The following is a 17,239-nucleotide window of genomic DNA, read 5'->3' on the forward strand; positions in this document are numbered from 1 at the left end:
AAGATTAGCCTTTATTTGCCCCACAATGGGGAAATTCCAGTGTTGTAACACAAAGCAGAAAAAGAAGAGGATTGTATTGTTATTGAGGTTTGAAAAGGACTCGATGTCCCCAGCCTCCCCCGGGGATATGGGTTAGTGAGTTGAAGACCCTACTGACAGAGGGCTCCACAAGACGTTCCCAACAGACCCTCACAATGCGCTTGGGCCTGCCAAGTGTCGTCCAACTTCCTCTTACACCAGCGGATCCAAGTCACCACCAGGTGGTGATCAGTTGTCTTCACCTGAGTGTCCAAAACACGCGGCCAAAGGTCAGATGACGCAACAATAAAGTTGATCCTTGACCGCTGGCTTAGGGTGCCCTGGTGCCACGTGCACTGATGGACTTGACCTTCAACATGGTGTTATGGACGAACTGTGATGAGGTCCAATAACTGAACACTGCGCGGGTTCAGATCAGGGAGGCTGTTTTTCCAGATCACCCCTCTCCAGGTGTCACTGTCATTGCCCACGTTACCGTTGAAGTCCCCCAGTAGAACAATGGAGTCCCAGGTTGGTGCACTGTCCAGTACCCCTCCCAGGGATTCCAAGAAGGCCGTTTACTGTTGTTTGGCTCATAGGCCATAGGGCACAACCTGCTCGTTCACTGAGGTAAACTCCAACATGTGGGGGCTGAGCTGTGGAGCTAAGCCCACACCAGCCCGCCTTCGACTGCTGCCCATATCTCTCTGCACGGCCACTTATGGATACTCCATCAGGTGGCACCCCCAGAGATGTTCTTTTTCAAAATTCATAAAATCTATTGGATGTGGAAAATATTTACAGAGTGTGTTCATAGTGGGGAACGATCTGACAAAGTCACATCATTCTAACTTTTATCAAGAGTAAAAAAAATCGGGGAAGCCAAGCTTATTTTTTGAAACCCAGTGCAAACAGTCATGAAGACAGTTGTCTTTTAATGTTATTTTAAAAGACACATTTATTTAATTTTTTTAAAAGCCGCATTTAGCCACATGTGGCCCGCGGGCCGTAGTTTGCCCACCCCTTGTTCTATGGTATATCGCTTTTTACCCAATACATTTAAACCCAATACATTTTACTTATATTAGTCAATGAAATGAAATAGAATAAAATGTAGTAATTCAAAACGCTGAAAGTTTTTTAATAAAAAAAAAAAAGGTGTTTATTATTAGGCTGAGCAAAATAATGTGTAACCCGACCGACCCGGTATAAAACTAGCCGACTGAAATAAAAATATCAGCATTTTGTTGAAAAAACTGTAAATTCTTTTATTTTTCAACTATTTCGCTGACTCACCTACCGGTCTTTCCTAAAACACCACGTAGACTATTTTTATAGCGCTGCTAATTCTATCTTACATCCCAAATTTTAAATGACGCATTGCGCAATGCGTATGCGTCTTCATTTTCAGTCCTACATATGCTTCTGTAACAAAACAGACTGCGCAGGAGGGAACCTATATTGCCAAGTTAGTGTGCTTCTGTCAGCGCCACTGACCTGGCCATAGTTCATGTCACTCTCTATCACGGTGTGGCTTGATTTAAATTTGACTTGCGCATTGCATTCTGGGATTGAAACACGCCCAGCAGCGTCATCACAACAAACATGGCGGCGCCCATGGCCCCCGCATGTTCCCCCCGCTCGCCTTCGCTACCAAAATAAGGCGTACAAAAGGTCGATTGAATTGAATAGTCTCCCGATCGGGTTGAAGCCTGACCCCCGACCCCTGGACTGTTGAAGCCCGACCCCTGGACTGTTGAAGCCTGACCCCTGGACTGTTGAAGCCTGACCCCTGGACTGTTGAAGCCCGACCCCTGGACTGTTGAAGCCCGACCCCTGGACTGTTGAAGCCTGACCCCTGGACTGTTGAAGCCTGACCCCTGGACTGTTGAAGCCCGACCCCTGGACTGTTGAAGCCCGACCCCTGGACTGTTGAAGCCCGACCCCTGGACTGTTGAAGCCCGACCCCTGGACTGTTGAAGCCCGACCCCTGGACTGTTGAAGCCCGACCCCTGGACTGTTGAAGCCCGACCCCTGGACTGTTGAAGCCCGACCCCTGGACTGTTGAAGCCCGACCCCTGGACTGTTGAAGCCCGACCCCTGGACTGTTGAAGCCCGACCCCTGGACTGTTGAAGCCCGACCCCTGGACTGTTGAAGCCCGACCCCTGGACTGTTGAAGCCCGACCCCTGGACTGTTGAAGCCCGACCCCTGGACTGTTGAAGCCCGACCCCTGGACTGTTGAAGCCCGACCCCTGGACTGTTGAAGCCCGACCCCTGGACTGTTGAAGCCCGACCCCTGGACTGTTGAAGCCCGACCCCTGGACTGTTGAAGCCCGACCCCTGGACTGTTGAAGCCCGACCCCTGGCGGTCACTCAGAGTAAAAAAATGGCAACATTTTGATCTTTTTTTTTTTTTGCCTTCAAAGTAAAAAAAATACTGTTGGGTCGGGTTACAGCAAATTTATTTGGGGTAGCCTTATGATTATATTTTTTTTTTCCCTTTCTACCTTTTAGAAAGGATAGTTTAACAAGCATAAAAAACAAATAAAATCAGGCGAGGAATTTAACCCAAAACCCTCTTGGAGTCCAAAGTGTGAATGTTTTATTTTTTAGGCCCGAGCCGAAGGACGAGTATCGTCCCGGCGAGGGATTTAATATTGTATCCGGGGGCTGGAAAAACGGAAAAATCAAGTAGTAAACAAAGACGGATATGCTCGTGAGTGGTATCGAAAAATAGAACTCTGGAGTTGTAATTTTGAGTGACGGTTTCGTGAAAAAATATTGAAAGACGGCTCAGTAGCGCCACCTCAAAAATCAAATAACATGGGGCCAATGGGAGCCCTTTGTCAAAAAAGTGCCTGTAAAAATATGACGCTCACTCCAAAAAATAGTTCATGTGAGGACATGCAAAAAAATGTCCTCAAATGAGGACACAAAAAAGTTTCTGTTATTATTTTTTTATTATTATTTTTCTCCCACTAACACGCCAATTTTGACCCCCTGAACGTTAACGAAAACTAAATTTTTTTGACACATCATTCAGGATCGGTGAATTTTTATTTTTTTGTGCCTAAAAAAATTCAAATTGCAAAGTAACTCGCTAGCGCCATCTACACTGATGGGCATGTTTTGTCTTAGACTTATGAAACTTGGTACATACATGCCTCATGTCAAGTCAAGTAAAAAAATGTTTTATGACCCCGCCCTAAACCCCACAGGGAGTCGCCCATTGTGGGCGGAACCCAGTATTTTAACACCGCATACTTTATTTTTTCCCACCTTGAATTTTCAGTCAAAAGGCTTGAAAATTTGTCAAAATTAACTTAACCCATGTGTGATTAGAGGTGATTCTTTCGATTTCTGATACAATTCCAAATGTGGACGTGGCAAGCTTGTTAACAAAAATGATATATAACATATAGCTAAGTTATGCAAAGGCTCTGAGTTTTTGTGAAGACTTCCAAGCTGAACGCAATGATATGCAAATGTAGAGGCTAGCTAATATATTGGCTCTCTAGCGCCCTCTCCAAATTCGTTTTTTTAAATTAATAAAATACTTTTTATTTGTCGTAGACAACTGAAAATATTTTAAAGGAGTTAATCTGAGACCAGGCACAATTTGACAAAATTACGTGACTCTAGCTTGAGTTTTTTATAGCTTTGAGTGTTTATTTACTAAATGCTAATCTAGCGCTACCTGCTACCTATGCATTCCTATGAGTGCTGTTAGCTTCACGCTATGCTATGCTAACGTTAGCTTTGAATGTTTATTTACTAAATGCTAATCCGGCGCTAGCTGAGCTCCATTCATTTAATTGCTTAGCATTAGCTCAACATTAGCTGCTAACCATGCATTCCTATGGGTGCTGTTAGGGGGGGGGGAAGGGGTGATGTAGGAGGGGGGATTAGAGGTGTGCTCTTCGCGGTGGCTCATACCCCGCGGTCGTAAGGGGGGCGAGGGCCTTTATCGCCGCGTGCGGCTTTAATATTTTTTTGCCTTTGCAGACTGAGAGGGACGTGAGCGTACGGCAGCGGGCGGCCGACCTGCTCTATGCCATGTGTGACCGCAGCAATGCCAAGCAGATCGTGGCCGAGATGCTCAGCTATCTGGAGACTGCAGACTACTCCATCAGGGAGGAGATGGTAATTATTTGTCACTTACGTGTCCAAGCAAAAAATCACAGCTAGTGCATAATTTGGGGCCTCTTAAAATATGAGCTCTATATTTAGACTTCTGGTTAAACTAAAGGCTGATTGTGTTTTTGGGGCAGGTGCTGAAAGTGGCCATCCTGGCAGAGAAGTATGCAGTGGACTACTCGTGGTACGTGGACACCATCCTGAACCTGATCCGGATCGCTGGAGACTATGTGAGTGAAGAGGTGTGGTACCGTGTCATCCAGATCGTCATCAACCGCGACGATGTGCAGGGCTATGCCGCCAAGACTGTCTTTGAGGTAACCCCACTTTTTAGAATCACAATCTGTAAATTCTGTCGGATAACGCTGACGTGGGCGTTCCTGTGTCCTGAGCAGGCTTTGCAGGCTCCTGCTTGTCACGAGAACATGGTTAAAGTTGGGGGTTACATTCTGGGGGAGTTTGGAAATCTCATCGCTGGAGACCCTCGCTCCAGGTACATGTCTTGTCTTCTGTAATTATAAATCAATGTGTTGATGGTGATACTAAAGGATCTTTGTATCTTCCAGCCCTCTGGTCCAGTTTAACCTCCTCCACTCAAAGTTCCACCTGTGCTCTGTGCCGACCCGCGCCCTCCTGCTATCGGCCTACATCAAGTTCATCAACCTGTTCCCAGAGACCAAGGTCACCATCCAGGAGGTGCTGCGCTGCGACAGCCAGATCCGCAACTCCGATGTGGAACTGCAGCAGCGCGCCGTTGAATATCTCAAGCTGTCCTCCATCGCCAGCACCGACGTCCTGGTGAGTCTGCAGACACACTGTCTGTGTTCACACACTGTCTGTGTTCACACTGTCTGTGTTCACACACTGTCTGTGTTCACACACTGTCTGTGTTCACACACTGTCTGTGTTCACACTGTCTGTGTTCACACACTGTCTGTGTTCACACACTGTCTGTGTTCACACACTGTCTGTGTTCACACTGTCAGTGTTCACACACTGTCTGTGTTCACACACTGTCTGTGTTCACACACTGTCTGTGTTCACACACTGTCAGTGTTCACACTGTCTGTGTTCACACACTGTCTGTGTTCACACACTGTCTGTGTTCACACACTGTCTGTGTTCACACACTGTCTGTTCACACACTGTCTGTGTTCACACACTGTCTGTGTTCACACACTGTCTGTTCACATACTGTCTGTGTTCACACACTGTCTGTGTTCACACTGACTGTGACATCTAATGGAGCTGCTCCACAGGCCACAGTCTTGGAGGAAATGCCCCCGTTCCCTGAGCGAGAGTCTTCCATTTTAGCCAAGCTTAAGAAGAAGAAGGGCCCTGGAGCCGTGTCTGTGACGGAGCTGGACGACTGTAAACGAGAGGGAGGAGAGCTGAATGGAGGAGGCGAGCGGACCTCAGATACAGCAGCCATGTCTGCCTCCAACGCAGTATGTACAACATGGACACCCAAAATATGTCACAGTAGTATTCATTACACATGCCTATTTGAAATATAAATTCATATTTAGATTACACATGGATATTTGGTTTGCACATGGGAAGTGTTGATCAGATTACATTGTAAAACTAATCTGATTACTGACTAGTGATGAGAAGTTGCATATTAAAATAAATCTAATGAAATAAATACAATTTTATTACTGTGTAAAAAAATAAACCATAACTGCTCAGGTTATGGCTTTGGTAAAGACACTGCGTTTCTTGCCTTAAAAATCTCAGTTTCACCCACATAACCCCAAGAAACGAGAAATTGATCCGCACCCAATTGTTATGGCCTGGCTCTAAGGCCGCGACACAACTTAGAGGGCGCTGCACACAACTTAGAGGGCGCTGCACACATCTTAGAGGGCGCTGCACACAACTTGGAGGGCGCTGCACACAGCTTAGAGGGCGCTCCACACAACTTGGAGAGCTCTGCACACAGCTTAGAGGGCGCTGCACACAACTTAGAGGGCGCTGCACACAGCTTAGAGAGCGCTGCACACAACTTGGAGGGTGCTGCACACAACTTAGAGGGCGCTGCACACAACTTAGAGGGCGCTGCACACAACTTGGAGGGCGCTGCACACAGCTTAGAGGGCGCTCCACACAACTTGGAGAGCTCTGCACACAGCTTAGAGGGCGCTGCACACAACTTAGAGGGCGCTGCACACAGCTTAGAGAGCGCTGCACACAACTTGGAGGGTGCTGCACACAACTTAGAGGGCGCTGCACACAGCTTAGAGAGCGCTGCACACAACTTGGAGGGAGCTGCACACATCTTAGAGGGCGCTGCACACATATTAGAGGGCGCTACACACAGCTTAGAGAGCGCTGCACACAGCTTAGAGGGCGCTGCACACAACTTAGAGGGCGCTGCACACAGCTTAGAGGGCGCTGCACACAACTTAGAGGGCGCTGCACACAGCTTAGAGGGCGCTGCACACAGCTTAGAGGGCGCTGCACACAACTTAGAGGGCGCTGCACACAGCTTAGAGGGCGCTGCACACAACTTAGAGGGCGCTGCACACAGCTTAGAGGGCGCTGCACACAGCTTAGAGGGCGCTGCACACAACTTAGAGGGCGCTGCACACAGCTTAGAGGGCGCTGCACACAACTTAGAGGGCGCTGCACACAGCTTAGAGAGCGCTGCACACAACTTGGAGGGTGCTGCACACAACTTAGAGGGCGCTGCACACAGCTTAGAGAGCGCTGCACACAACTTGGAGGGTGCTGCACACATCTTAGAGGGCGCTGCACACATATTAGAGGGCGCTACACACAGCTTAGAGAGCGCTGCACACAGCTTAGAGGGCGCTGCACACAGCTTAGAGGGCGCTGCACACAGCTTAGAGGGCGCTGCACACAACTTAGAGGGCGCTGCACACAGCTTAGAGGGCGCTGCACACAGCTTAGAGGGCGCTGCACACAACTTAGAGGGCGCTGCACACAGTTTAGAGGACACTGCACACAACTTGGAGGGTGCTGCACACATCTTAGAGGGCGCTGCACACATATTAGAGGGCGCTACACACAGCTTAGAGAGCGCTGCACACAGCTTAGAGGGCGCTGCACACAGCTTAGAGGGCGCTGCACACAACTTAGAGGGCGCTGCACACAACTTAGAGGGCGCTGCACACAGCTTAGAGGACACTGCATGCCGTGAGCACAAGTCCCAAAAACCTCTCCTGCCGCGACAGTGCGACAGTTGTTGTACTCTTTTACCACATAGTTCTATGGCTAACATGCTAACATGCATTTTGACCAGGAAAAAACCAAGGCTTACATGAGCCAGTCATTGTAATTAGGCCCGAGCGCCACAAGCTGGCGAGAGGCCTGTTAGTCTCGTAAAGCCGTGCGAAGCACGGCTGCGAAAGTGCGCACGTAGTGCGCACGAAATCGAGCGCGAAGCGCTCGCCCACTTCCAAACACTCACTAACGCACTCCTCCACTCATGCACGCCCCGTGCATACTAATTAGTTGTAGGAAAATGGAACATTACCGTTGTAAACGGGCGAAGCCCGTGCAAAAGTTTGCACTCAACGAGCACTTTACATTGCTTCGCGGTCGTCATCCCCATATAAAGCACTCATTTGCGCTAAGTAGCTCACGAATACGTTCCCCATCTCTTGCATGTTCCGTGCATATAAGCATGTAATGCAAAAATTGAACATTATTACTGTATAGAGGGCCAAAAACACAAAGTGGGTGGAGCCCACTCAAAATTATCGAAAGTACCCGTCAGTGACCAGGGACCCACACCATGAGGTAGGAAAGCGCGAGCGCTTTCCGAAAATGTATAGTTTATAATATTTGAAAAATGGGAAACATTGTTTTCGCATCGGAATATTATTCTTTCTTCTTCTCGGGACCAACCCCCCTATTTTTCACCCAGTGAACATTGACGAAAAGTCACACAAATTTGCACACCTCTAAAAATCGTGCCTCTCTACATTCTGGCTATTTCCCTTTTCTAAAATAAAAAAAAAATTGGCGCGTCAGCGCCACCAAATGTACCAAAAATGCATTGAGAGATGGGAAATGACCCAAAAAAAATCTGATCGTAGAATCATGAAATTTGGCGCAGAGGTAGATGGTGACAAGAGAAGTAAAAAATATTATTACGGCAACGCCGTCCGCCCAACCAAATGTCGGCCATATTGCTTCAAAAATGGCTAAACATGACTTCGGAGTTTTTCCAAACGTCGTACTTTTACGAACTCCTCCCAGGGAGTTGGCCCTAAAAAGCTGAAATTTGGTGAAAATGCTACTGAGGAGTGGGACATCAAAAGTTATCCAAATTACATTGACCCTGTCACGGTCTCTGTGCAGCGAAGCCGCAAACTGTAGCTAGAATTTCAGAAATCTCCTATATTTAAAATTTCTGCCGTTTGCGCAGATAAAGTCCGAATTGCGTCAAATTAGAATCAGTTGTTAAACTCTTTGCCCTAAACCTACTTGAAGTGAAATAAATTTATTTGGCGCCACAGCGCCCCCTACAGATTTTATATGGAGGTTGAATGTTTAGTTTTGCGAAATTATCTGAAATTTGACACACAACTCAATTTTGGCCCCATCAAAAAAGTCAGTGAGACCCATGTCATAATTGTTATGGCGTTGCCGTAGCGATGACCAAAACCTACCATGTTATTCCAATGGGGAAATCGCCAGAACATGTTTACACTTTAGACTTTCACAAACTCCTCCCCCTCAGGGCGTTAGCCCTATTAACCTGAAATTTGGTGAGACTCATCTTCAGGACCATCAAAAGTTATCCACATTTTTATTCAAAGAGTCACGGTGTCTGTGCGGCAAAGCTGCACATTTTGCCAAGAATTCAAAATAAAATTGCTTTTTGATGGTAAAACAAAGGGGAGAAGATGTGACAGCGTCACAGATTCAGCAGTAGGCGTAATAAAAGGACAATTGGGGCGCGTTAGCGCCCCCTCCTCTTGCGGCGTGGCGGCGGCGTAGCGAGGGCCGATCATTGCCGCTTGCGGCTATATTTGTCCTTACTTTTGTAACTAGTTCTGCTGCATTTCAACCGCAGCATCAGACTAGACACACATTTGGGTCTTTGGGCCTTGTGCGATGGCTGCTTTCCAGAAGAATGATTGCCGCTCTATAGGAAGCTTCTAGTTGGTTGACGTGTTGCAAATTTAGCTAGAATTGTGTTTTCCAACTCTGGCAGACGCTCCAGCGCTCTGGACGCCGTCAAACACGCTGCAGAAATGCCAGAAGGTCGTAGACTTGCACACGCTGCACATGTCTTTGGAAACGTTAACACTGACTCTGCTTGTATTCCAGTCCACCCCTTCGCCTTCAGCCGATCTGCTGGGGATCCGCTCCTCTGCACCCATGGGTGCTGCCCCAGCCACTGCAGGTAGCCTATTGGTGGATGTGTTTTCTGAGGCGGGACCGGCTGCTCCTGCTGCTGCTGTAAATAATGATGGCTTCCTGAGGTGAGCGTGTGTGCTGTGCCCTGTGATGTGTGCTCTGTCTGTGTGCTATGGTCACATGCTGTTGTGTGTTCTCTGTCAAACTGCTCAGCCATTCCATTAGACCAAGATATCCTTATGCTTCTATCTTGTTTATATGGCACTATTACTGTGTACTTCCTCATTATCTGTAAACTGGTACAAATATAAGGCTGACATTGTGCTTATCAGACCCAAATAACAACTATTTAAATCACAGTTAATCTGTGAAACAAGACATTCAGCACAAGAAGCTGTAATGTTTTACCATGAGAACCATTCACTCGCTCATAGACTTGGACAGAACCAGAAGGATGGGCACAGTTCTTAGCCTGTTCTTTGTTCTGATTGAATACATGTGAATAGATGTTTGGTCTGTATATGTGACGCATCCTCGCTCCTCCATGTTAGCAGCTCTGCTGAACTGAATCTTTGCTGTCTATGTGACTGTCTTCCATGTTTTTCTTCTCTTCTTCCTCGTGTGTGTGTGTGTGTGTCTGTGTGTCTGTGCGTCTGTCTGTGTGTGTGTGTCTGTGTCTGTGTCTGTGTGTGTCTGTGTGTCTGTGTGTCTGTGTGTGTGTCTCTGTGTGTGTGTGTGTGTCTGTGTGTGTGTGTGTGTGTCTGTGTGTGTCTGTGTGTGTATGTGTGTGTGTGTGTCTGTGTGTGTGTGTGTCTGTGTGTGTGTGTGTGTGTGTGTCTGTCTGTGTGTGTGTGTGTCTGTGTGTGTGTGTGTGTGTGTGTGTCTGTGTGTGTGTGTGTGTGTGTGTCTGTGTGTGTCTGTGTGTCTGTGTGTGTGTGTGTGTCTGTGTGTGTGTGTCTGTGTGTGTCTGTGTGTCTGTGTGTGTGTGTGTGTGTGTGTGTGTCTGTGTGTGTGTGTGTGTGTGTGTCTGTGTGTGTCTGTGTGTCTGTCTGTGTGCGGGGTGCATGTGCCTCTTCTCTGATTGGACACTGACAGGGAGCTGGAACAGCCCACTGACACCTCTGACTCCCTATTGGTGGAGGGCTCTGGTGACGCAGAGTAAGGGCAAAGTAGTGCACTGTAGCTGATAGAAACAACATGACATACACTGTGTAACGTGTGTTCTAGGGCTGTAGTCGAGGACAGACGCATGAACACACTTTTCATATTTCTGTTCATAACGTTTGGATTAAAGTTATTTGTTTTGTTGAAATATGATGTCCAGTGTAGTATGTAACATTCCATTCTCTGGATTTGGCCTACATTTAACTAAGAGCCAAGTCGTGCTCCTTCTAATGCATGGCTCTTTAGGTTAACCTGGTACACTAGCCACGCCCATGCTTTTAACACACAGACTCACTATTGATTCTTAAAGCCACATATTGTGCTTCATGGAGGATTGTAATACCTTTTGGATTGGATCAAAGAACTGGAGAACATACTGGAGAACATACTGGAGAACATACTGGAGAACATACTGGAGAACATACTGGAGAACATACTGGAGAACATACTGGAGAACATACAAGAGAACATACAGGAGAACATACTGGAAAACATACTGGAAAACATACTGGAGAACATACTGGAGAACATACTGGAGAACATACTGGAGAACATACTGGAGAACATACTGGAGAACATACTGGAGAACATACTGGAGAACATACAAGAGAACATACAGGAGAACATACAGGAGAACATACTGGAGAACATACTGGAGAACATACTGGAGAACATACAAGAGAACATACAGGAGAACATACAGGAGAACATACTGGAGAACATACTGGAAAACATACTGGAAAACATACTGGAGAACATACTGGAGAACATACAAGAGAACATACAGGAGAACATACTGGAGAACACACTGGAGAACACTCTGGAGAACACACTGGAGAACTCATTTGAATTCAAGTACATTTGAACATCTGTCATTCCACCAAATCTGTCCCTTTTGTGTCAGACATGAACCGCCATAAAATATCTTTTAATTATTATTGATCGCTCCTCTTACTAATTTTAATGCGTTAATCAAAATGTTATGTATTTTGGTCATATCTGCAAGAAGTGGTATTTCAGCATGTCCAGCATGTGGCTCTGTATCAGCATGAGCAACTGTCTCACTCTCAAACTGCACGTCTTTCATTTGACACGGGCCTTTTCCTCTTGGCTTCATTCAACTTGACACTGCAGCGTGAAATGGGAAATAGACTGGCAACGTGCAGCTAATTGTTGAGAGCCAGATTTGCCATGTGATAGGCATATGTGCTAACCACTCCGCCACGAGCAACAGAACATGGGCCTTTTTAAATATCTTTGAATCTATGATTTCAATCTATGATTGAATATGTTACTATATTATGATTTACAATATGCATTGATTTGATGGAATGACCCAGATCACAAGCACATGAATGAAACAAAACACCATTTAATGACACAAGCTTGAGTCTGTTACGATCTCCAAAAGTCCTCTGAGCACAATATGTCCCTTTAAGTTAGCGCGCTGCGCTCTTGGCTTGTGTACTCACCTGTGGACTTTGTGTTGTGTAACCCTGGCTGCTCTCAGCTCTGCTCCTCCCTCTGAGGATCCTGCTCCTCCTCTGCCTGACGCTGACGAGCTCCTCAACAAGTAAGAGCCCCTCTCCAGCCGCACGCCTGCTACAGCTCTGCCTCCATCTTTCCCCAGGACTTATGCAGGATTCTGTCAGACTGTTGTTCAGGAGATGTGGGGATCAGGGGATGTGGGGATGTGGGGATCAGGGGATGTGGGGATCAGGGGATGTGGAGATGTGGGGGATCAGGGGATCAGGGGATGTGGAGATGTGGGGGATCAGGGGATGTGGGGATCAGGGGATGTGGAGATGTGGGGATCAGGGGATGTGGGGATCAGGGGATGTGGAGATGTGGGGGATCAGGGGATGTGGGGATCAGGGGATGTGGAGATGTGGGGGATCAGGGGATGTGGGGATCAGGGGATGTGGAGATGTGGGGATCAGGGGATGTGGGGATCAGGGGATGTGGAGATGTGGGGATCAGGGGATGTGGGGATCAGGGGATGTGGAGATGTGGGGATCAGGGGATGTGGAGATGTGGGGATCAGGGGATGTGGAGATCAGGGGATGTGGGGATCAGGGGATGTGGAGATGTGGGGATCAGGGGATGTGGGGATCAGGGGATGTGGAGATGTGGGGATCAGGGGATGTGGAGATCAGGGGATGTGGAGATGTGGGGATCAGGGGATGTGGAGATCAGGGGATGTGGAGATGTGGGGATCAGGGGATGTGGAGATCAGGGGATGTGGAGATGTGGGGATCAGGGGATGTGGAGATCAGGGGATGTGGGGATCAGGGGATGTGGAGATGTGGGGATCAGGGGATGTGGAGATCAGGGGATGTGGAGATGTGGGGATCAGGGGATGTGGAGATCAGGGGATGTGGGGATCAGGGGATGTGGAGATGTGGGGATCAGGGGATGTGGAGATCAGGGGATGTGGGGATCAGGGGATGTGGAGATGTGGGGATCAGGGGATGTGGAGATCAGGGGATGTGGAGATGTGGGGATCAGGGGATGTGGAGATGTCAATTGTACAATCTTCAAATGTTTATTCATTTTATAGATATAAAAGCAGTGAGGCTCTCCTGAACATAAAACTGCACAAACAGCAGCACTAAGACACTTGCTGCTAACTTGTGAAAAAGAACAATTTTGAACAATAAATGAGCCAGTGTAAGCGCATACAAAAACATTTCACTTTTCCAAATATTAGAAAGAGCCAGGATTTCCCAGGAGCTTTGTCTTCATGTTGGAGTCAGTTATGTAGTAAGACCGCAGGGGAACATACTGCAGTTAGAACGGGACATTTTTCTTCTTGCTATTCCCTGTCAAGGCATCATATAAATTAGTATTATCTATTGAGAATGATCTTTAAGCTGCACATGTTCCTCATGCGTCGTCTTGTGTCATCTCCGAACACAATTTACAGCTTACATCTTTCCTGGATAGTTTTGATGTGGTTTTTGACCCATTGGCACATAGTTTAGTTTACCATTTTGATGCTCAAAAGGACAAAAACTAGGTTTTGTATTTGTATTTTTTATTGGATTTATCAATATGAGATATTGGGAAGTCACAAAAACAAGGGCGTTCATCATACATTATTATACATGTCTCTTAAATAATATGGAATAGTTCTTAGCAGCGGACATCGTGGACCTGATTCCTTTTTTTTTTACATTTACTAATTTAGACAATTTATATTGTGGTTTTATTCGACTGCATGAAAGAAAAAAAAAGACCATTGCGTCTTTCTTATTGACCTAGAAATGATTATTGCTAAACGCCAACCTCCATATTTGTAGGAGCAGAACTGTTGTGCAGCTTGTTGGTCACATTTGAACTCTCCATCTCCAGGTTTGTGTGCAAAAACAATGGAGTTCTGTTTGAGAATCAGCTCCTGCAGATCGGAATCAAGTCAGAGTATCGCCAGAACCTGGGCAAGTATCTCCTTTATGTCTGTGTGCGGGACGGTGTGTGCGGGACGGTGTGTGCGGGACGGTGTGCGTGGAACGGTGTGTGCGGGACCGTGTGCGTGGAACGGTGTGCGGGACGGTGTGTGCGGGACGGTGTGTGCGGGACGGTGTGCGTGGAACGGTGTGTGCGGGACCGTGTGCGTGGAACGGTGTGCGGGACGGTGTGTGCGGGACGGTGTGCGGGACGGTGTGTGCGGGACCGTGTGCGTGGAACGGTGTGCGGGACGGTGTGTGCGGGACGGTGTGTGCGGGACGGTGTGTGCGGGACGGTGTGCGGGACGGTGTGTGCGGGACGGTGTGCGTGGAACGGTGTGCGGGACGGTGTGCGCGGGACGATGTGCGTGGAACGGTGTGCGGGACGGTGTGCGGGACGGTGTGCGTGGAACGGTGTGCGGGACGGTGTGTGCGGGACGATGTGCGTGGAACGATGTGCGGGAAGTTGTGTGCGGGACGGTGTGCGTGACGGTGTGCGTGGAACGGTGTGCGGGACGGTGTGCGTGGAACGGTGTGCGGGACGTTGTGTGCGGGACGGTGTGCGGGACGGTGTGCGGGACGGTGTGCGTGGAACGGTGTGCGGGACGGTGTGTGCGGGACGGTGTGCGGGACGGTGTGCGTGGAACGGTGTGCGGGACGGTGTGCGTGGAACGGTGTGCGGGACGGTGTGCGTGGAACGGTGTGCGGGACGGTGTGTGCGGGACGGTGTGTGCGGGACGGTGTGCGTGGAACGGTGTGCGCGGGACGGTGTGTGCGGGACGGTGTGCGTGGAACGGTGTGCGGGACGGTGTGTGCGGGACGGTGTGTGCGGGACGGTGTGTGCGGGACGGTGTGTGCGGGACGGTGTGCGTGGAACGGTGTGTGCGGGACCGTGTGCGTGGAACAGTGTGCGGGACGGTGTGTGCGGGACGGTGTGTGCGGGACCGTGTGCGTGGAACGGTGTGCGGGACGGTGTGTGCGGGACGGTGTGTGCGGGACGGTGTGCGTGGAACGGTGTGCGGGGCGGTGTGTGCGGGACGGTGTGTGCGGGACGGTGTGCGTGGAACGGTGTGCGGGACGGTGTGTGCGGGACGGTGTGTGCGGGACGGTGTGTGCGGGACGGTGTGCGCGGAACGGTGTGTGCAGGACGGTGTGCGTGGAACGGTGTGTGCGGGACGGTGTGCGTGGAACGGTGTGTGCGGGACGGTGTGTGCGGGACGGTGTGTGCGGGACGGTGTGTGCGGGACGGTGTGCGTGGAACGGTGTGTGCGGGACGGTGTGCGCGGGACGGTGTGCGTGGAACGGTGTGCGGGACGGTGTGTGCGGGACGGTGTGTGCGGGACGGTGTGTGCGGGACGGTGTGTGCGGGACGGTGTGTGCGGGACGATGTGCGTGGAACGATGTGCGGGACGTTGTGCGCGGGACGGTGTGCGGGACGGTGTGCGTGGAACGGTGTGCGGGACGGTGTGCGTGGAACGGTGTGCGGGACGTTGTGTGCGGGACGGTGTGCGGGACGGTGTGCGGGACGGTGTGTGCGGGACGGTGTGCGTGGAACGGTGTGCGGGACGGTGTGCGTGGAACGGGTGCGCGGCTGGTTCGGTGAAACACTGTGTGCGCGTGTGCGCGTGCGTGTGCGCGCGCCGTTCGGTGAGCTGGTAGTGTGTGTGGCGTGCAGTGTGTGGCCTTTATGGCGGTCTGTGGACGTCATGTTTAAATGCGCTAAAGCAGGGCTGAGTCTGACCGAGTCGAGCAAGTACTATTGGAAAAGGCCTATAATAGAACTTGGGATGGAACGTCAAAAAAGGTCTGTTACCATGGAAATCTGCAATGTTTGCTGCTGGTTAGACAGCTTAGCCTCAACTGGTAAATACATTTATAAATTGGCATTGTTCAAATACTTTCTAATGAATACTACGTTTAGTTATTAGCATCTTCAAATCTCCATGCTAATGGAAAGAATCTATAATGTGTGATGTCAGAGTCTTGAGCACTATAGGCCTCTCACCAGCTTGTTTTACAGTTTTAGTACTCTATCGGTCCCCAACACTGCGCATGGGTTCGCGGGGGAGTAACCATAACAACCCGGCTCAAAGCTTGGATAATATATTTGACTGAACTTATCAGATCAGTATTGTACTCTTGGTATTAGTGGTTTTGAATGATATTGACAAAAGTATCTGTATCCATACTGACTGTGTGTTCCTCAGGGAGGATGTACTTATTCTATGGGAACAAGACGTCGGTGCAGTTTGCCAGTTTCAGCACCTCAGTGAGCTGTCCAGGGGAGCTGCAGTCTCATATCCTTCCCCTGGCTCCGCCCCACTTCATTAGAGATGGAACAATTACGTTTCAGAACAATCTGTCGTCTTCAGCACACATTTGTAGTAGTTTCCTAGATAATACCAAGTGGTTTTATCCTAGTTGTATTAGAATATAGATCATTTTTTCATCGGGGTGTGTCTTAACCCATTTTTTTAAACCTTTTTCAGCTGCATGGCAAATTTACCGAAACCAGTTATCAAGTGTAGTTTGTCTCCATAAAAATTGCCTCTATGATTGAACTGGTCACCTGACCTGCCCCAAAGAAAGAACCAAACGTCCAGTAGAACCCTCTCCTTTAACATGACTGCATTTATATCTGAATTATTATTTATTTTCTATTGAATATAGTTCTAGTGCGTAAGTAAGATTGAGTCTTTCCTCTTGGTTGCCCTGGCGCTGTTGTAAGCTTGTTCTTAACAGCGTGCCACAGCTCAACGTGCAGTCTAAACCGGTAGAGCCTCTGGTGGAGGGCGGAGCTCAGATCCAGCAGGTCCTGAACATCGAGTGCCTGACCGACTTCTGCGACGCCCCACAGCTCAACATTAAGTTCAGGTACTTCTGCTCTTCATCACTCAGCTGTGTACAGCCCAGTTCCACCCATAGCCACTGGTTAGCTCTAGGGCCCGACCCATGTGGCTTTTGGGGGGCCAATACAGGGACATTGTATAAGGAAGTGGGAGATGCGATAACTGCAGATATAAATTTCATAATGTGAAATAAATACTATTTTTTTATAATGAACTGCCTATAAACTGTCATTTAAATTGGGTTATGGTGAGATTTACTGTTATTTTAATGGAATTTAAAGGTTGA

The 17,239-nt window shown here is 48.7% G+C and overlaps 1 protein-coding gene across 3 annotated transcripts in view; it reads left to right on the forward strand.

The window, feature by feature from the left end:
* The window catches only part of ap2a1 (adaptor related protein complex 2 subunit alpha 1), a 61,812-nt gene that overhangs the window by 33,871 nt on the left and 10,702 nt on the right, over nt 1–17,239 (forward strand). Inside the window, exons 8-18 of one of the 3 annotated variants that reach the window (XM_072442338.1) lie at nt 4,026–4,163; nt 4,292–4,474; nt 4,553–4,650; nt 4,724–4,955; nt 5,417–5,605; nt 9,465–9,619; nt 10,590–10,652; nt 12,169–12,231; nt 14,013–14,099; nt 16,316–16,401; nt 16,855–16,978. In XM_072442338.1, the coding sequence (XP_072298439.1) occupies nt 4,026–4,163; nt 4,292–4,474; nt 4,553–4,650; nt 4,724–4,955; nt 5,417–5,605; nt 9,465–9,619; nt 10,590–10,652; nt 12,169–12,231; nt 14,013–14,099; nt 16,316–16,401; nt 16,855–16,978 (1,418 nt within the window). The remainder of the gene's footprint in view (nt 1–4,025; nt 4,164–4,291; nt 4,475–4,552; nt 4,651–4,723; nt 4,956–5,416; nt 5,606–9,464; nt 9,620–10,589; nt 10,653–12,168; nt 12,232–14,012; nt 14,100–16,315; nt 16,402–16,854; nt 16,979–17,239) is intronic. The other 2 variants (XM_072442339.1, XM_072442340.1) reach the window with 2 other exon arrangements.

Source organism: Eucyclogobius newberryi, unplaced genomic scaffold (assembly GCF_026437365.1).
Source record: "Eucyclogobius newberryi isolate DKJ021-1_F unplaced genomic scaffold, fEucNew1.0.hap1 SCAF_13, whole genome shotgun sequence".
NCBI lineage: Eukaryota > Metazoa > Chordata > Actinopteri > Gobiiformes > Gobiidae > Eucyclogobius > Eucyclogobius newberryi.